Below are 18,337 nucleotides of genomic sequence, written 5' to 3'. Positions count from 1 at the left end.
AATAAACAAGTTTTGTTAAGGGTTTCATGTATTTAGGGATTTATTTGAGAAATTTGTAAAATTTCATGTTAAAATTATGAAATGTTGGCTTAAATGAGTTGGTATAAGTCCCTATGAAATTTGGTTAGCCTATATGGAGGATTAAAATGGTTAAAATCCAAATTATAAGCTTAAGGACTAACTTACGAAAAGTTAAAATGTTAGGGGAAAATTCATAATTTTGCATAAATATGAATTATGGATTGAATTGAATTCTAGAAGCACTAAATTGAATGAAATTATTTATTTAGATCAAGATAAACCACAATCAAATCTAAATCGAGGAAAAGCTAAACCATTGGATTAACTCGACTTTATTTTTATGCCTTGATTATCAAGGTAAGTTCGTATGAACTGTAATTGCTTTAATGTTGTTTAAATTGAATGATTATTATGTTGTTTTGATGTAAATGGATTAATATACAATGTATCAATGTTATGATGAGTAGACGAATATTGAGTCCCGGTTAAACCTTAGGAATTCTTAGGATACAAATGACATGTCATTAGGGATTTCATATTTCGAGTGCTGGTCTTGAATGTCTTACCGATGGCTGAGGTCCTATATTTGTTATGGATTCTCCACAACTCGTGTGAGTAGTATCGTGTAGCTTACATTCTGACCCACAACTTGTGTGAGCAGGCCCACTTCATAGTTCGTGTAAGCAATGATATAAAGGAAAGGTTACGACATATAAAGGCACACTTCGTGTGAGCTTTCTCGAGTATCCGATGTAATTCTAGATGGTTCAATGGGTAAGAAAAGGGAATGAAATGGTAAGTATGCAAATAGATTGAGTCATGATTTAATGAAAGGATTGAGGAACTAAATGATGTTGTATATATATGGAAAATTACATATTTTATGAATGATTTCATTTATGTTATGGATGGACATACTAACTTGTGAGTTAGTGATGTTGCGTAGGCTTATACTAAGCTTATAGCATTGGTATTGGTTTGTATTTATTCTATGAATTGTATTATAGAAATTGTAAGTTATGTTTTAAGTTTATACGAGCTTACTAAGCACTCGTTGCTTATGTGTTTTACTTTCATTGTTTTATAGAAGCTCAATTTGGTTAGAAGCTCGTCGAAGACCTATCACACTATCCATCAATCATTTTGGTAGTTTTTGTGCATTTTGGCCAAGGTTATTAATGACATGTATAGGATCTTTATAATGTATGTTTTGGTATGTTAAGTTATTGAAGTTGTGTTAGTTTGTTGCACTTTGGTACCATGCCAAATTATGTCATTTTGGTCACTTATTAATGCTTGTAAATACAGGTTCTTTGTGGTATGTTTTGAATGGTTTGAAAATGGTTAAATGTGGTATGTTTTGGTACCTAGTTGAAATAGTTTATCATGTATGAAATGGGTATTGACATGTTTTGACAGTTGTAGTTTTGGTATATTGTGGTGCATTTGAATGGCATATTGGTTAGTTGAATTAGGGTATTGAAATGGCATTTTTATGTGTGTTTGGATGATGTTTAGGTCACTTGAAAGTGTGCACAATGGATTGAATGTTTATGCATGGTTAGGTTATGAAATGACTTCATTTTGGTGAATTTTGGGTTCTCACAGCCTGAGACACAAACTGTCACATACCCGTGTGAGGCACACGGCTTGGCGACACGACCATGTGTCATCTGAGGATTTTTCTTAAGGTTCAAGTTAGTGAGTTACACGGCCTAGCACACGAGCGTGTGGGGCAACTTAGAGAGTTACAAGGCCAGGCACACGGGCGTGTGACACGGCCCTGTGATCCTACTCAGAGAGTTACACAGGTGAGGACATGGGCTAGGACACGGTCGTGTGTCCCTTGTTCGAAAGTTACACGGCCTGGGGTGATTCCACACGGCCGTGTGACCACTGTTTCCAATTTTTGTTGCTTTTTCCGAAACTTTTTAATTTGTTTCAAATTAGTCTTGAATTGCTTCCAAGCTATTTTTAGGGCATTGAGGGATTGATTTAGAGACATAATGTATAAGAATGAATGGTTTATAATATATTTAAATTATTGAATGTTATGATTTAAATATTTCTAATTGTATGGTAATGCTCTGTAACTCTAATCCGGCAATGGAGACAAGTTAAGGGTGTTACAGCAACCTATAAAAACTAAAGGTTGGTCACTAAAAGCTACTAATGAGTTAGGCCAGAATATAACAAGCACCGTTGTAACACCTATACCCGACCTGATCGTTGAGTCCGAGTCACAGTGTGTCACATTCATTGTCGGAGTAACTCTGATCAATTTAAATATGAATTTGCATAATCAATCACATAACCACAAGAAATATAAGCAAATAGTACAATGAATAAACATTCACGAGTATTATACTAGCTTACAGAAGCTCTAAGCTAACTCATGATCGAACAAGGATCAAATCGAAAATATTTAAAAACTTCGAGTTGACGTCATGATTTGAGGGGGTTCTTCATCGTGATATAATATACTGACTTGGCCAAATGGCCTTCTTGTCACGGTGACGAAATTCATGTTGTTCGGAACTCGTCGCATTGACATATGTGTGACGTCGCAATGACATGTGTGTGACGTCGTGACATCACATACTGTTTGTGCAAATTTTTACCAAAAACCTATAATTTTTTACACAACACAGGCTTGGTCATATTCCTATCCTATTTTTGACCAAATAAACAATATTTACAAGCTTCTAATACATCTTAAACACATATATATGATATTCTAATAATCAATTTCATCCAACCAGTCAAAATCAAAATCTCAATGGCATTCAACAATTTATATACATACTTCAACATCATTTCAAGCATAACTATACTTGCATACTGTTAGGAAATGTGCCCATATTGTAGTAAACATATAATTGTTTTCTATTTATTTAAACGATGAATAAATAAATAAAGTTAATTTCACATTTCACTATTATGTCCTTTGTATTTTTGTCTTTTATATTTTGCACGCAGAGCGAAATTGTGACAAGCAAATATTAGCTCATTGATTGTCTAAGTTCAAACTAAAAATAAGTGGCATTATAAGAACGTTTACATTGCAAGAAAGATAACTTACTTCAATAGATAATCTAAATAAGTCTGTAATCCCATAAAAGAATCGAAGTGAACATTTGATTCAAATACTGAGAAGGATTATTATGTCGTTTACAATTCCAATTAGGGAGATGGCTAGTCTTGGTTGTCGACGCATTTGACTCCACAAGTAGAAGCATAGATGTATTCATTGGTAGAATGATACATTAGACTAACCCAAGATGAATTCATTTTGAATCTGTTTGTGAATTAATTCACTTGTGACGTTCATGGTGTGATTTACCTAAATCTTGAGTTAGTCACTAACCATGCATATGCAACTCATGTGCTTTGATATAAGTGGAAGTTTATGCTTTAAAGATGATCGAGTCCATAGCCGGTATGTTAGGTACATGACTTGTGTATGGCATGTGATTAAATGCTAAAGTTACATATTTTATGTAATTAAATTGGTTAATTTATGAGAATGCACCACTAATTTTGCCATATTTATTGAATTTTGTGCAGGAATGCAATTTGGGGCTAAATAGAAGAAAAAGGAAACAATTGGGCTAGATTGAAGAAAGAAGCAAAGAAAGAGGGCCAAAGCAAAATTTTTCCAAGAATAATTAGCTGAAATTGTTGACTTAGTGGGAGATTATTTTGGGATATTTTTTATATCATGAAATATTTTTCCTTGATTTTCTATACTAGTTGGTTCTTAATTTAGCAGGGCCACTAGTATAAATAAAGGCTACATTGTTCATTTTAATCATTAAGTTATAAATCAAGCTCTCATCTTTGAAAGCAATCTTTTCTTTAATTCTCACGTAACATTTTGTTGTCTTTAGTTTCTTTTCCTTCAATTTATTAATTCCTAGTAGCTACCAAATTAAGCCATTTGCAATTCCTTTTTCAAATTCCCTTTTCATTTCCAGTATTCAACCACCCATTTTACCTTATTTAATTTATCCAATAATCAACATGCCCCAAACCTTAGTTAACTAAACCCATTTTCAGCTTTAGGTCGGAATTTGCCTCGTCAAAACCCGTGAGTTACGAACCCGAGCAATTTAACTCCTAGACTCCAGTACTTATTATTTCTCCGGATTAAGAGTATGATTTTGTCAACTCACAAAGTCAGATCAACACTAAGTCAAAAAAGACGTCGTTTGATTTAGTGTGGTTAGACGTACAGTTGGAATTCCGAAAGGAACGTTTCTAATCGGTTTTCTGTGAACACATTGGCGTGCCAAGTGGAGATTGTTGTTTGGTTCCGTCAAGGGAAGTAGTAATCGGATTTAAATGTCCCACGCGGTTGAGGGCATTGGTTCGAGCTAGGCTCTTCTAGAACGCAAAGCTATCGGAGTTCTAAATCATGAACGTTTTGTGGTTGTTCGATCAGTAAGGGTTAGTTATTGGACGTTCCATAACTAATTTACACAAGGAAGAGTTGGTGTCCGAGGCGTCCTTGGTAGATATAACTAGCTTATTGGAAAAGAGGAGTTCATCTAATTTCGAGGATCAGTTCAAAGACGAGGAAAAATCTGTACCTAAAGCTGAGCTTATTCTAATTAATTTTTCTTCATATTATTTAACTATTTTTATTATTCTATTTTCAAATTTTTCTTTTCACGCATTTTATTTATTTATTTCAGGTATTCAAATTTTATCCCCCCGAACTTCTTGGGCACGACAACTGCCCCGACATAAATCTGGTCAAAAGAGGAACAATTTGCAGTAAACCCAATCACTGAGGGATCAACCCTACTCCCAATACTGCTTAAATCGCAAATTAGGCATAGGTTTATATTGGTGGATTCGACACCCATCAGCATGGCTTTACTAGCAAGTTGAAACGATGATCCCAAGATCGTTAAAATTATCTTCGGAGACGACGGTTTGTTCGTCAATAGAGTTGGGTAGAGCAACAGTGACAAAAGAGGAGTGTTGGTTTAGAATGGGAAAGGGGGAAGAGGAGAAACAATTGCTGTTGAATGGAAATTGAGGATTTTTTTCTTTATTCTTCTTCTTCTACTACTGCAAGTTACCGGGGATGTTGTAGAGGCCGTCGTTTCCACGTGGGATGTCAACATGGCAAGTTAACAAGCCACCTCAGCTTCCTGTTAGACTTGTAATGGTAGTGACTGATTTGTTATTTTTCGAAAATTGAGTGACTGCTGGTGTAATTTATCCAAAATATAATATTATTTAATTATAATTTTATTGAAATATATTATCATTTTGTGCTGATTCTACTTAATTAGATAATTAAAGTATTTTTATATTAAATAAGTCGTTCAAAATTATTAAATCAAAGATTATGTTGATTTGGAGATGTAAAATTTTATTTTTGATGTAGTGGTTACTTTGATTCTTAATTAAGCTTATGCAAAAGCCAAAATTAATTTAAGAAGAAAATTAAGCTTATCCATCTACGAAAACAAGGGATCGGCTAGAAAAACAACGGATGAAGGGCCAAAATCCCAACAAGTGCAAAAGCCGTGGGCGGCTCCGACGACTCACATCCTAAGATCAAACCAGATCCAACGGCTACAATTCGCCTGTCATCCAAATATTCAAAAGCTCAATACAAAATATCCTAATCCCAATCATTCAAATAAAATATCTTTATTAGATTCTTATCCAGTTTGTTCCACTCCACTATAAATTTTGAAACGCATCGCCACACATTATCATCTTTACCAGCTAAACAATAAAATTTCTGTGATTTTGGGTCACGATGATAAAGTCCATCCTCTTACGTCCCTATTCTGCTCCTATCCTTGTGGAGGTTAAGGATATCCACCGTTCGGGATTATCACCGTTGTCGAAAACGAGATTTGCTTCCACGATTCGCTGTTCTTCGAGCAACGACGCCTACATACCGAAGCTCGAGCCTTTTAGTAGAACAAAATTCGAGCGTGCTGTTAAAGACCCTCCCTTGATTGAGAGATCTGAGAACGATCTCGCTGGTACGTCAATTACTTGTATAACTTTTAAAAAAGAAAATTAATAGTGATTTAGTATTTTTTTGGTAATTTCGTTATTTTCAGATTACTGTTCGACACTTGAAGGAGACGAATCTTATAGTTGCTGGAGAGCTTATTTCGAACTCAAAGATCTTGAGGTAAGCTTTTTATAGATTTAAATTTTAAATAATTGAGATATTGCACTTATTTCGATGGTAAGCAAATACTGGTGAAATATGTTAAGTCTAGAATCTGTAGGTTCTATTCTATGAACTCATTTAATTCTAAAGTCAATTAAACTAATCTGGAAAGGTTTTAAAATCCATAATAATTCCAATTTATTGATTAGATTATTGTGGTAAATTTACATAAATTATTATTTTCCTAGTTTAGTTCATTTTCGTTTGATTTCGTAGAAAATAAATCAAAGTAGGAAAGAATAGTTAGTCTCTAGTGTTTTTATGCCATAATTACGAGGATCCAACTATGACTTTAGCAGTCAATTTTTGAAATTTTGGTGATACTATAGGATATGATATATGTTCAAAACAGGTATAAATATATATATATTGAAATTTTTTGGAGGATTTTTGAAGGATTATATGGATGGTAGACATAGACAGAGATATGTTAAGTTTAAGAAAACAGAGTCAGTAGTTAACTTTGTAATGCATGACAGAAAGAGGTTGCGAAAGAAGAGGTAGAGCACTTAATTATACAAGCAGGGGGAGTTAAGTCACTGATTGGTTTCTTACATGGAATCGCATCCATCCACAACAATGGAAACAACAAAGGAATTTCAAGTAAGGCAAAGCCATTGCAGACTGAACATGAAGGTAAAAGATTCAGTCATATCCCAGACGGGTTGCCAAAATCTGCAGAAGAAATAGAGGAAGAAGAGAGAGCAAGAATGCTGGATTCCCCATTTACCAGAATGCTTAGAACCAAAGGCACATTTCCTGCCTGGTACTCTCCTGCACCTGACCACGAAACCCATTGATATAAATGTTATTATCATACATACACTAGCCTCCCCTTGTACATAAAATGTTTTGGGAGTTTGTAGAAATCGGTTTTCAAGTGGGATTGCTCTGGAGAAACTGTTGTTGAACGTGGGGTTTACCTGATTCCATTTTTGAAAATGACTGTGTTGCAAGTTTGTGTTTTGAATCTCTGTAGTTCCTTTACCTATTAATCACTGTTTTTGTTTCAAAGTTTTACTTGTACTACCACCATGATTTTGTTTATTGCAACCGAAATTTGAAAACATAATTAATTGTTAGTGTCTCGACTTTGGGAGGATGAATTCAAGCATCCCTAATATTACAGGGAAATTATGGCAATCAATATTGATTCATAATTTAAAATTATCATTATATTTACAAAATTGAACTTACATAAAATTGGGAGTCTACATCAACAAAAGATTTACATTCTTGAATCCGGGCATTGTTTGATGATAAATGAATGAATTACATGAAATGGGAAGGGTTAGTTAGCTGATCCATAATGAGACGTAGGTTAATGGTTAAGACTTGGTAAAATCTTTTTTATTTTTAGCTATGCTTGGCGCAACAAATTTTCTAAAAGTAGAACAGGTGCCAACTTCTGTGTAAAACCATGCCTTCCTTTCCCCCCTCAATATAATCTACCCTCTTGCACTGCCAATTTGCCAACTATAAGCAGCCTCAGGCCTACCAAGGTGGGTAGCATGGGCAAACCTCGAAGGTTGCAGGTTTTTGACTTTTCTTTTCTCTTCTTTTGTTTTCTCTCTTCATTATCCACATCTTCTTTCGCATTGTCTGATGCTGAAGCATCATACCTCAGTCAACGTCAACTCTTAACCCTCCCTGAAAATGGTGAACTTCCTGATGGTTTTGAGTTTCAAGTTCAAATAAACTTAAAATTTGATAATTCTAGGCTGAGGAGGGCTTACATTGCCCTCCAAGCCTGGAAAAAGGCAATGTATTCTGATCCGAAGAACATAACCAACAATTGGGTTGGTCCTAATGTATGTGGCTACTCCGGTGTCTTTTGCGCTCAAGCATTGGATGACCCAAAAATAAATGTTGTTGCTGGTGTTGATCTTAATCATGCTGACATTGCCGGATACCTTCCGGCAGAGCTGGGGTTGATGACCGATCTTGCATTGTTCCACATAAATTCCAACAGATTTTGTGGGATTATACCCAAGAGCTTCTCTGAGCTTACCCTTATGCATGAGTTTGATGTTAGCAACAATCGGTTCGTCGGCCCTTTCCCGGATGTTACATTATCCTGGTCGAGTGTCAGGTACATCGACATCAGATTCAACAATTTTGAAGGCCAAATACCGCCTGAGCTTTTCGAAATGAAACTCGACGCATTGTTCTTAAATAACAACAGGTTCACTTCGACCATTCCCGAAACAATCGGCCAATCCACAGTCTCTGTGGTGACATTTGCCAACAACAAATTCAAAGGTTGTATTCCACGTAGCATTGGCAAAATGGAGAACTTGGATGAGATTATTTTCATGAACAATGACCTGGGCGGTTGCTTCCCACCGGAAGTTGGTTCGCTTAAGAACCTGAGTCCTGACTGTGTTCGACGCCAGCCTTAACTCATTCGTCGGTGCTTTGCCACAAGAGTTTTCAAACTTGATAGGGGTTTATGTTTTGGACATTTCCCATAACAAGTTGACAGGTGTTTTGCCTGAGAATATTTGTAAGTTGCCAAGCTTGTCTAATTTCTCATTCTCTCAAAACTACTTTAATGGAGCGGCCAATGCTTGTGTACCAACTTTGAGGAAAGACATCGTATTGGATGACACTGGCAATTGTTTGGGTGATAGGCCGAAGCAGAAGTTGGGCAATGAATGCGAAGCTGTTTTGAGCCATCCAATTGATTGTAGTAAAGACAAATGTGGTGGTGGCTCTTCACCTAAGCCACCCGTCAAAGCTGCTCCAAAGCCACAGCCAAAACCTCCCGTTCACTCACCACCACAACAAGTTCTCTCCCCTCCACCACCTGTCTACTCTCCACCTCCACCAGTTCTCTCCCCTCCACCACCCGTCTACTCACCACCACCACAACCAGTTCGCTCCCCTCCACCTCCACCAGTTCAATCACCACCACCACCACCACCACCTCAACCAGTTCTCTCCCCTCCACCACCCGTCTACTCTCCACCTCCACCAGTTCAATCTCCACCACCACCAGTTCTCTCCCCTCCACCACCCGTCTCCTTTCCACCTCCACCAGTTCAATCTCCACCACCACCAGTTCTATCCCCTCCACCACCCGTCTCCTTCCCACCTCCACCAGTTCTGTCCCCTCCACCACCCGTCTCCTTCCCACCTCCACCAGTTCAATCTCCACCACCACCAGTTCTATCCCCTCCACCACCCGTCTCCTTCCCACCTCCACCAGTTCAATCTCCACCACCACCAACTTCACCTCCAGTTGTTGCTTTGACACCGCCACCTACAAAAAAAGTAGTCCTCCCTCCAAACTTGGGATTCCAATACTCATCGCCACCTCCACCAATGTTCCCAGGCTACTGAGTACTACATCCTTGATAATGTAAAAGAAAATGAAAGAAAAGAAAAGAAAATTGCGCATGCATTTCATTCCCAATACAATTGTAACATAATTGGTAGAGAGGTCACTTATATGTATTTAATGCCATACTTAGGGTATGCCATATTACAATAATATGAAATCAAATGTTTCACCATATAACCTTTAAATATAAAGCAATTACTTTTCTTTTAAATATTAGGATGCATGGGTTTATGTTATATTTTTTTTAAAAAATATTATACTATATAAAATTATTTACTAATATTGTAATAAAAATAAAAAATATTTTTTTAGTATTTATTTATAAAATCAAACTTCAAAATATAACAATAATAAATTTATTTGTCAAAATATAAGAACAACACCTGATTTATTAATTTTTTAACTGCAATCTATTTTTTGATTTTTTCATTCATACTCAATTTTTGTTGCAATTTACAAACACAGATTTTTATTATACTATACAAATCAATAAAATATATAATTTTATTCCATTATTCTCATACAAATTTGATTTAATAATATAAAATGACAATAACAACCAATTTTGATGTAAAAATATTATTTATTTAAAATCATTTCATATCCAACATCGATACAATTAAAACGTTTCATATTTATTTAAAAATTTACATGGTAAGTATAAAAAAATAAATCAATCCAATCCTCGGTCTGCCATATCGGGTGGTCGATGGTTGCGAGCTGGTATAATTAATATTAATTACTTAAAAATATTTATTTAAAAAATAAAAATATTAATTTACATAATAAGTATAAAAAAGTACATGATACAATTAATATTAATTACTTACAAATATTTAAAATTTATATTTCATATATTAAAATATTAACAACAAGTTATAATAAATTATTTTTTATATTCTTGCTAAAGTATCATAATATTAATTAATTTAAACATTATTTAAATGCATATTTGTTACTTTATAATATCATGTCTAAAATGAATATTTTATTTCTCAAAAGTACTTTTTAACAGCAATACTAAACATTTAAATCTTAGACCAAACTTTTCAAGAGTACTTTTCTACAACATTTTTCAAAACCACTTTTCAAAAGTAATGCTAAATTAATAGTAAAAGAGTGAACTTTAATAATGAACTTGTTTAGAGTCAAAGGCTACTCCCACCAACTTAGAAATTATATCTATTTGATAAGTTTTGGATAGTTGACTTTTAAATTTTTCTAATTTTTTTATATATTTTTTAAAAATTTATAAGATTTTTGGATTTTTAAATACTGTTTTAGAATTTTACAATATTTTTTTGTGTTTTTTAAAGAATGACATTGTATATTTTTATACAGATCATACAGAGAGAAAATTTAGAGGGTTTAAAAATAATTTTCCCTCATTTTATCTCACTTTAATTTTTTTTGAAAATTTATCTTTTTTTAATTTTTAATTTTTAAAATTTTGATTTATTTTTATAATTTTTAAAAATATCAAAAAAATATTTCAGTTGTTTTATACAAAATCAAGGTACAAAAATTATAAAATCTGAAGACTAAAATTATTATTATACTAACTAAAAAAATGCCACCATTAACGACAGAGTAAAAAATGTAATTTTGAAAATATTGTGATAAAATTGTAACTCTTTTAATTAATTGACTAAAATAAAAATTTACTCATAATTGAGGGACTAATGATAGTTTACCCTTAAAACTTTAATCCAATAGGTGGATAATGGGTTGAGAATGTGAATAGAATAGGTTTGTTCTGGCCCAATGGATCCAACCAATCATAAAACGGCAGCGTTTGGTTTGCTTATGGTTTGAAAGTCGATTGCCTTCGGTCGCACGTTGAGTCACGGTTTCGTGGTCAATTATCGACTGAAAACAGCCGCTATCCCCCTCGACTCTCAACAACTTGAACCTCCAACTATCCTTGCACAGATCTCATTCAACCTTTTCTCTAAAATACCAGAAAATCAAAGCCAAACATAACTTTTTTTCTTAAATAGGTTCTTTGTTTGATATACCAACTTTTAATTTGTTCTTTTATAGGAAAGCAAAGAAAAGAAATGGAAGATGCCAAGAACCCACCACCACAACAATTAGTATCTTCAGAAAAGGAAGAGCTAGGAAAAGAAGAAGAACCCAAAGCGGAGGAGCAATTACCGGCTTCAACTACAGCGCCAAATAGTGGAGGAGGATGGGGTGGTTGGGGTTTCTCTGCTTTCTCCGTTCTCTCAGATCTTCAAAAGGCTGCCACTGTTGCAGCTGAGGAGATCTCTCGCAATGTACACTTCATTTTTTTGCCTTTTTATAATCATTTTTTGGGATTTGTTATTCCAATGACAGATTGTTTATTTTATTATGTTTAGATATGTGGGTTTGAGTGAATTCAGATATTGGACTGAAAGACTGTTTTTTGGAATACCCATTTTGAAGTGTGCATCACTTTGTTGTTTAATTTAGTAGGTTTTTGATATTGTGGAAACCTTATTCAGTATGTGTTTAGTTATTAGAGATTTTTGGTTTTGATGAATTAAACCTTACTCTGTGTTTGATACGTGAAGCATTGTAGGAAGAGAAAAATGAAGCTCGCTGTTCAAAGACCTAATCTTTTATTAAAATTCATATCCTAGGTGTTGGATTTGTATGGTCTGAATTTGGTCATTACATAATAAAAAATTAACTGCAGTAGAATTCCTTACTTGCCCCACCCTTTTCATGAACTCCCGTATCCATAAAATGGTTATAATGTATGTAATCAAGTTGATTATGGCAAAGGAAATATGTGTTATTTATCTATAATGAACTCTTTTTCTTTTTTTTTTCCCAATTCTAGGTGGAGCCTTTTGTGATTTGCTTTTAAATGCATTTTGTCAAAGATGCAGCTCACTGTTTGAGGACCTAACAAGTTGCTACTATAGTCATTTATTGTTACGTTAGACCTGCTGGTTGTAGAAATATCATTAAGTTTCACATAGATACTAGATGTTGTGATTTATTACTGAAATTACATTCCTTACAAAGAACTCTATTCACTATTTTGGGTGAAAATTTGCCCGGCTCATTATTTGAAAATGAGTCTTGTCAAACTTGCAAGTAGGCCGTTTTGCTTAAGGAATCTGAGTTAAATTTATACTTTTCCTATTTGGTTTCAGGGATCACTTGCATTTTGCTTTTCCTATGCCAACTATTACCATTTTATCCTTAGTGAATTTGGAAATGTTGAATAGGAAAAATGATATAATAATATTAAGATCAACAAGTGCCACCTTAAGGTCAATAACTTTCATATTTTCACTGTCCTCTTAACACTTTCAGATATCAGTTTGTGCAGTATGAGTTTTTAGGCTTTGGGAAGTAATATGTCGCTTTTAAACATTTCAAATGGTTACTTGAAAGTTTCTTGATTCCAGTTGTGAGAATCCTCTTGATGGTATCCAGTAATGAGAATTATCTTTATGATCTAGAAATATCCTGAATAACATAAACTGATAATTATAGGAGATTTATGCAACTTCTCATGTAATAATTAGTCATAGTAGGTTGTTTTCAATTTTGTTAAGCAGTGCTTTCTGGATGCAGGCTTCTGTGGTTGCAGAGAAGGCTGCAAAGAGCATTGCAGATATGCAAATTGCTGAAGAGTCAGAATCTTCTAAGGCAGATGAAGCAGAAGAATCTCCAAGTGAAAAGGAAAGTGAGGATGAGGATGACAAGCTACGAAAGTCTGCTCTGGATAAGTTAGAGAAAGCAAGTGGCGATTCTTTCCTTGGTCAGGCAAGTCATTTTTATATTATTTTTGCTAGTATTTGCTGCACTAATCTGGAATGATGGTAATCTTCTTTAAGCTTTGTTTCTGCAGACACACCAAGGTGTGTAATCAGTTGTACCATATCGTTGTGATGGACCAGAATCAATATTTTGGTGTTTTATCTTTTATATTCTACTTTCATTGTTTGCAGGGTTTGAAGGTTTTTGACAACTCTGTGGAAAATTTTGCTTCTGGTGCATGGCAGGCACTAGGGAGTGCATGGAAAGGGGGTACCAATTTTGTTCAGAAGTATGTTTCATGTCTTTCAATGTGTCATTTTATTTGCATCTTGTTATTGATTGCATACGGCAGAAGATTGATTGTTCAAATTGCAAGCTATATAGAGTTTGGTTTTAAAATAATTAGTTGATTTCCAGGAGCTAACAAACAAAAAAAAAAGAGAAAAAGGAATTGATGCTTGTTAATTGCAATGCGTCTTCAAAACAAATCTTTGGAAGTCCTTCAGTGTGAATATTTAATTTCTAACTAGTGGATTCAGAGTTCTACTATCATAGAACTCTGTAGAAGCCATGATGTGACTGTATGTTCAAGACATTAACCACTCACGTATCACTTGGGACTCTGTAGAATTTTCCTGGCGTTGAGAATATTCAGATGTCATGTTTGGATAGACTTATTTCTAGAAATGGGATTTGTTATGCTAAGGTAAACAACTGAGTACCATAGGCTGCTGCTTGATTTTGTGCTTCCATTGTCTAATTTCCCTCTATTTTCTATTTTGTGCTTCGTTGTATAATTTTCCTCAATTTTCTCCTGATGCAGTAGCATTCCATAGTTCATAGTTGCCATAGAACTCAAGAAACGGATACTTGTGAAAGCATTTTTCCACTAATAAGTTTGTCTCTTTTATTGTCTAGGCTTGAGCATTCTGCTGTGAACATTACAGATTCCATTCAGCATGGAGGTTTACCCGCTGGTTCAGTTGCACCCTCATTAATTGAGGTTTGTCATTCTTCAGTCCCTATTATCCTGTTTGGTAATGTTATGATGAGCTCTTGTTTCTCACATTTATATTGCAGACTGGAAAAGCCTTTACGACAAAGGGAATGCAAGTGCTTGAATATGTGGGAAAGGAGACTATGGATTTACTGATCAATGAAACTGGTATAGAAGTTGAAAAGAACTCTAAGGGCACTGATCATCTATCTGATGAGGATCAGTCGGTAGAGGAAGTTAGTTTTGATCGATGCTTCTACATATATGGAGGTCCAGAGCAGTTAGAGGTTAGCTTCTTATACTTGAAGTTGATATTTAATGATTAAAATGACTAAATTTTTTTACATTACTCAGGAACTGGAAGCATTGTCCAGCCATTATGCCCTTCTGTTTAATCGGAGAAAAGCAAAATTGCCTTCTGAACAGAAATCTGTGTATGAGGGAAAGCTTAAACAAATCCAACAAATTTTCAGTTTAGATGCTGAAATTGATGGAAATGGTCCACAGTCGGCCAAAGGAAAGAAAATAAAGACTGGAACTGATGGCAGTCATGATGAGATGAAAATTTTACATGATTCAAGTGTCAGCAAGGCTGTTGATATGGCTGTCGGGTAATTTGCTGAAAACAGTTGGCTTTTCATTTACCTTAGCTCAGAAATTGTCTACTCCATGGCATTAGTGGCTAATGGCTATATACTGTGGTTCTCTGATTGTCTGCACTACTTATAGGCATCTTTTGTTTGGGCTTTCATTCAGGAGCTCATCCAGTTCAATATCAAATTGGAATTTCCTTTTAATGAGTTGGTTTTGGTTTCAATGTGCTAAGTAGCCTTTGCTTGATAACTATTCCATTTCGTCCTTTGGAATTTAAGTCTTAGACATGCTTTGGAATACACAATAATAGATTTTGACCTAACATTTTTTATATTATATGCATGGATGCAACTTGCAAGTTTGTAGGGTTTCTGGATCCAGTATGAACTCAGAATGGGTATACAGCAATAGTGATATAACTCTTGTTCTGAACTATCAACTCATATTATAGTGTTGTAAACTTTTATTTGTCGTCTTTTTTTCTTCTTCTGATAAGCATAGTGATATTCATAATTGTTGCTGGTCTGTTGTTAATTCCACATTTTCAGGTTCACAAATGCATTGGCAGGATTAGCTGTTAATGACGTAATTCAAAGAACTGCTGGAAGGCTAGATTCGCTGCACTCAGAGGGGGTTCATGTATTGAGATGTTTTCAAATTCTTTTCAACATTTTGATAATTATTTTTGGACATGATTTTCATTTCCTGTACCTTGGCGATCTTAAAAGATTATGCATGTCAATGCAGAGGCTTTCAGAAATGTGCTGTTTAGCAATGTCTCATCTTCTGATGCTGGGAAAATCTGTCATATCTGGTTCTAACAAAGTTCAAGATGAAGATGCCGATGGTGATATGATGAATATTGACTGGCCAGAAGATTCTGTTGAGAAGGCTAAACTAATAAGATTAAAGGCACAATCAATGACAGGATACGTGGAAGCTGTATCCAGCAGCTTTATCACAGGTTAGTTTCCTTGTACTCCTTTGTTATCAGTTATATTATATATGTTAACATTGGTATGCATCTCAGCAGAGGGTGGTTATCTTTAAATGTGTTCAGGCATATCCGATGTAGCTGAAGCTTATCTAGCGGCCATTAAGAGTGTTAATGCAGATTCACATGAAGCACTTACAAAAGCATCTATCCAGGAGAAAGCTAATTCCTTCTCTGAACATCTCCGTAGTGATCAGAACATTGCAGTGAGCAAAATCCAGGATGGACTCCAAAATTTGTCGTATGTGGTCCTTTCAAACTCAATGCCAGCTGCTTGAAAACCTGAATTCTCTGCATGTCTTGTTAGTGTGAATGTAAATAGTTGCATCTTAGATGGGTTTTAACCCCCAGTATTGCTAAACTTTTTATGCTCTACACCATTGAAACTGAACTCATTTTTTAAGCAGGGGGTAAAGCAGTTTCTTTTGTGTAGATTTCTTTGTTAAACTTGAATGTTAATCTGGAATGTTAAACAAACCATTTCCACGTTAAGGATCAAATGAAATTCAAACATCATGTTCTTTTTTACGGATTTCAAATGTTTAAGAAAATTTTCTTGTTCTTGATTTTATGTTCACTATTTTGAAAAACTGAACTGCGACCTTTGTGCTTTACATGAAACGGTGAACTGCACCATACGGTGAGTGAAGGTGGGGGTAAGTCATATAATGCAGACATAAAATGCAACGTGCAAGTCATTTGATCTCAATTTGACACACTGATCTAAATCTTGCCAACTAGGTTCCACTGGCAGAACTCTGATACCAGGGAAGCCTAAGGGAACCCCACTTATTGACCATGCTGTATGTAATTCTAGTGATATCAAAGAACTTATTTCGGATGCTGGAAACCAATGCAAAAAGTTGGAATTGGGAATAGTGGCCAATGGTTAAGAAGGCAACAAAAACATTGTTTTATGGGGCGATGTAGGAAAATGAGAGAGTTAAAAGAATAGGATGTCATCGTCAACTACAAAAACCTTTGGACCAGAAAAGTCAGAAATACAAAGTATACAAATAACAAATAAGAAAAAGGAAAAGGGTCTGGCTATGGAGTGACGTTTGTAAGCGCAACCTCCTTAAGGTAGATACAGTAGTACAAATTTTCCGTGACTGTTAACTTGAGATTCTTAACTTTAGGTCAATGCCAATCCTAAGTTCAGCCACCTAAAACAAATAGCTGTGTTAACAATGTTAGCATGTGATTAACAGTAAGATGAAACATCCTGTATAACTGTTGCAACACTAATCAACAAAACAAACTAGATCCTAGGAAGTTACAGGAACCTCAACCTCATAATCTGACCCCTGGATCATCCCAACCAACCCACTTTATGAACAAGCAAAAAGATTATAGCTTCATTCAAGGTCTTGTTCCTCGCCTTAAATAAAGTTATCAAGTTTAGTTAAGCCTTTCCTCTGAGGAGGTCATTGCCTCCTCACTCCCTTCGATCTCTTCGGTTGGCAGTTCCATTAGTTCTAGACCATCATCATGCCTCAAGACCCTAAGCTGATGCTTCATTGACTCGATTTCTTTTTTATATGCCCCACGGATCTCGTCTTACTTGTAATGCCCTTAACCCGACCTAAATTACCGAGTCCGAAACTTGAGTGTTACTACACACTATTTAACAAAATTTTCAAAACAGCTCTCTTGAACTCGACTTTAAACATTTTTCAAATTACTATACTTAAAATCTCATTTTTAAAGAAACAATTGAAAATATTTAGACCTAATAGAATAAATCATACTTGTCACCAGCGCTAGAGCATAGTGGAGACCCAGGGGGCAATGGCCCCCCTAAAATGGTAAAATTTTAATTTAGGCCCTTTATAATTTATAAAATTTTAAATTAGTAATGGTAAAATTGTACTTTGGCCTCTAAAAATGATAAAAATTTGGTTTAACCCTTTAAAAATTATAAAGATATAGGTTATTAAAATGATGAAATTGTATTTTTACTATCGCAAAAATATATAATTTAATTCCACCCCCAGAAAAAATTCAGGCTCCGCCACTGCTTGTTACTATATCTTTTACATTTCAAACACGTACTAAAGACTGACTCTTTAAAGCATAATTCTACAATACGCCTTATTTACAAATAGTGCACCGTATGCATAGCAACCTACTTCGCCGCTACATTGGCACACTCCTGGCTTGTCCCTCCCGTCGAGCTCGTTCATACTACAATCTGAAACATAATCATAACACTTGTAAGTTCAGGAGAACTTATTGAGCTTGAATATAAATTACCTTTTTAAACTTTCTTGTTGAATTCTTCATCATGCATAATCGGATTACTCAATTCTGTTATTGGCGGATACCTTCACATCGTCAGATAACCTCATCGTTCTTAACTTATCAGCTTTCATCTAACTAAAAGGTTGACTCAAGATTTTACCAGTTAAT

The 18,337-nt window shown here is 34.9% G+C and overlaps 2 protein-coding genes and 1 pseudogene across 2 annotated transcripts; all 3 read left to right on the top strand.

The window, feature by feature from the left end:
* The first annotated feature begins 5,497 nt into the window (after positions 1-5,497).
* LOC107953415 (CCG-binding protein 1) lies at positions 5,498-7,202 on the top strand. The gene is made up of 3 exons (XM_016888720.2): positions 5,498-6,035; positions 6,117-6,190; positions 6,712-7,202. The coding sequence occupies exons 1-3, from the start codon at positions 5,804-5,806 to the stop codon at positions 7,030-7,032; spliced, it is 627 nt and encodes a 208-aa protein (XP_016744209.1). The 5' UTR covers positions 5,498-5,803; the 3' UTR covers positions 7,033-7,202.
* Positions 7,203-7,636: 434 nt separating this feature from the next.
* On the top strand, positions 7,637-9,750 carry LOC107953414 (pollen-specific leucine-rich repeat extensin-like protein 3; annotated as a pseudogene).
* Positions 9,751-11,396: 1,646 nt separating this feature from the next.
* On the top strand, positions 11,397-16,453 carry LOC107953413 (uncharacterized). The gene is made up of 9 exons (XM_016888719.2): positions 11,397-11,857; positions 13,155-13,346; positions 13,532-13,629; positions 14,259-14,343; positions 14,421-14,624; positions 14,692-14,948; positions 15,480-15,570; positions 15,679-15,895; positions 15,992-16,453. The coding sequence occupies exons 1-9, from the start codon at positions 11,639-11,641 to the stop codon at positions 16,201-16,203; spliced, it is 1,575 nt and encodes a 524-aa protein (XP_016744208.2). The 5' UTR covers positions 11,397-11,638; the 3' UTR covers positions 16,204-16,453.
* Positions 16,454-18,337: the final 1,884 nt, after the last annotated feature.

This window comes from Gossypium hirsutum, chromosome D12 (assembly GCF_007990345.1).
Source record: "Gossypium hirsutum isolate 1008001.06 chromosome D12, Gossypium_hirsutum_v2.1, whole genome shotgun sequence".
In the NCBI taxonomy this organism is placed as follows: domain Eukaryota; kingdom Viridiplantae; phylum Streptophyta; class Magnoliopsida; order Malvales; family Malvaceae; genus Gossypium; species Gossypium hirsutum.
The sequence above is the reverse complement of the archived record's forward strand: the minus strand, read 5'-3'. Positions and strand labels throughout refer to the sequence as shown.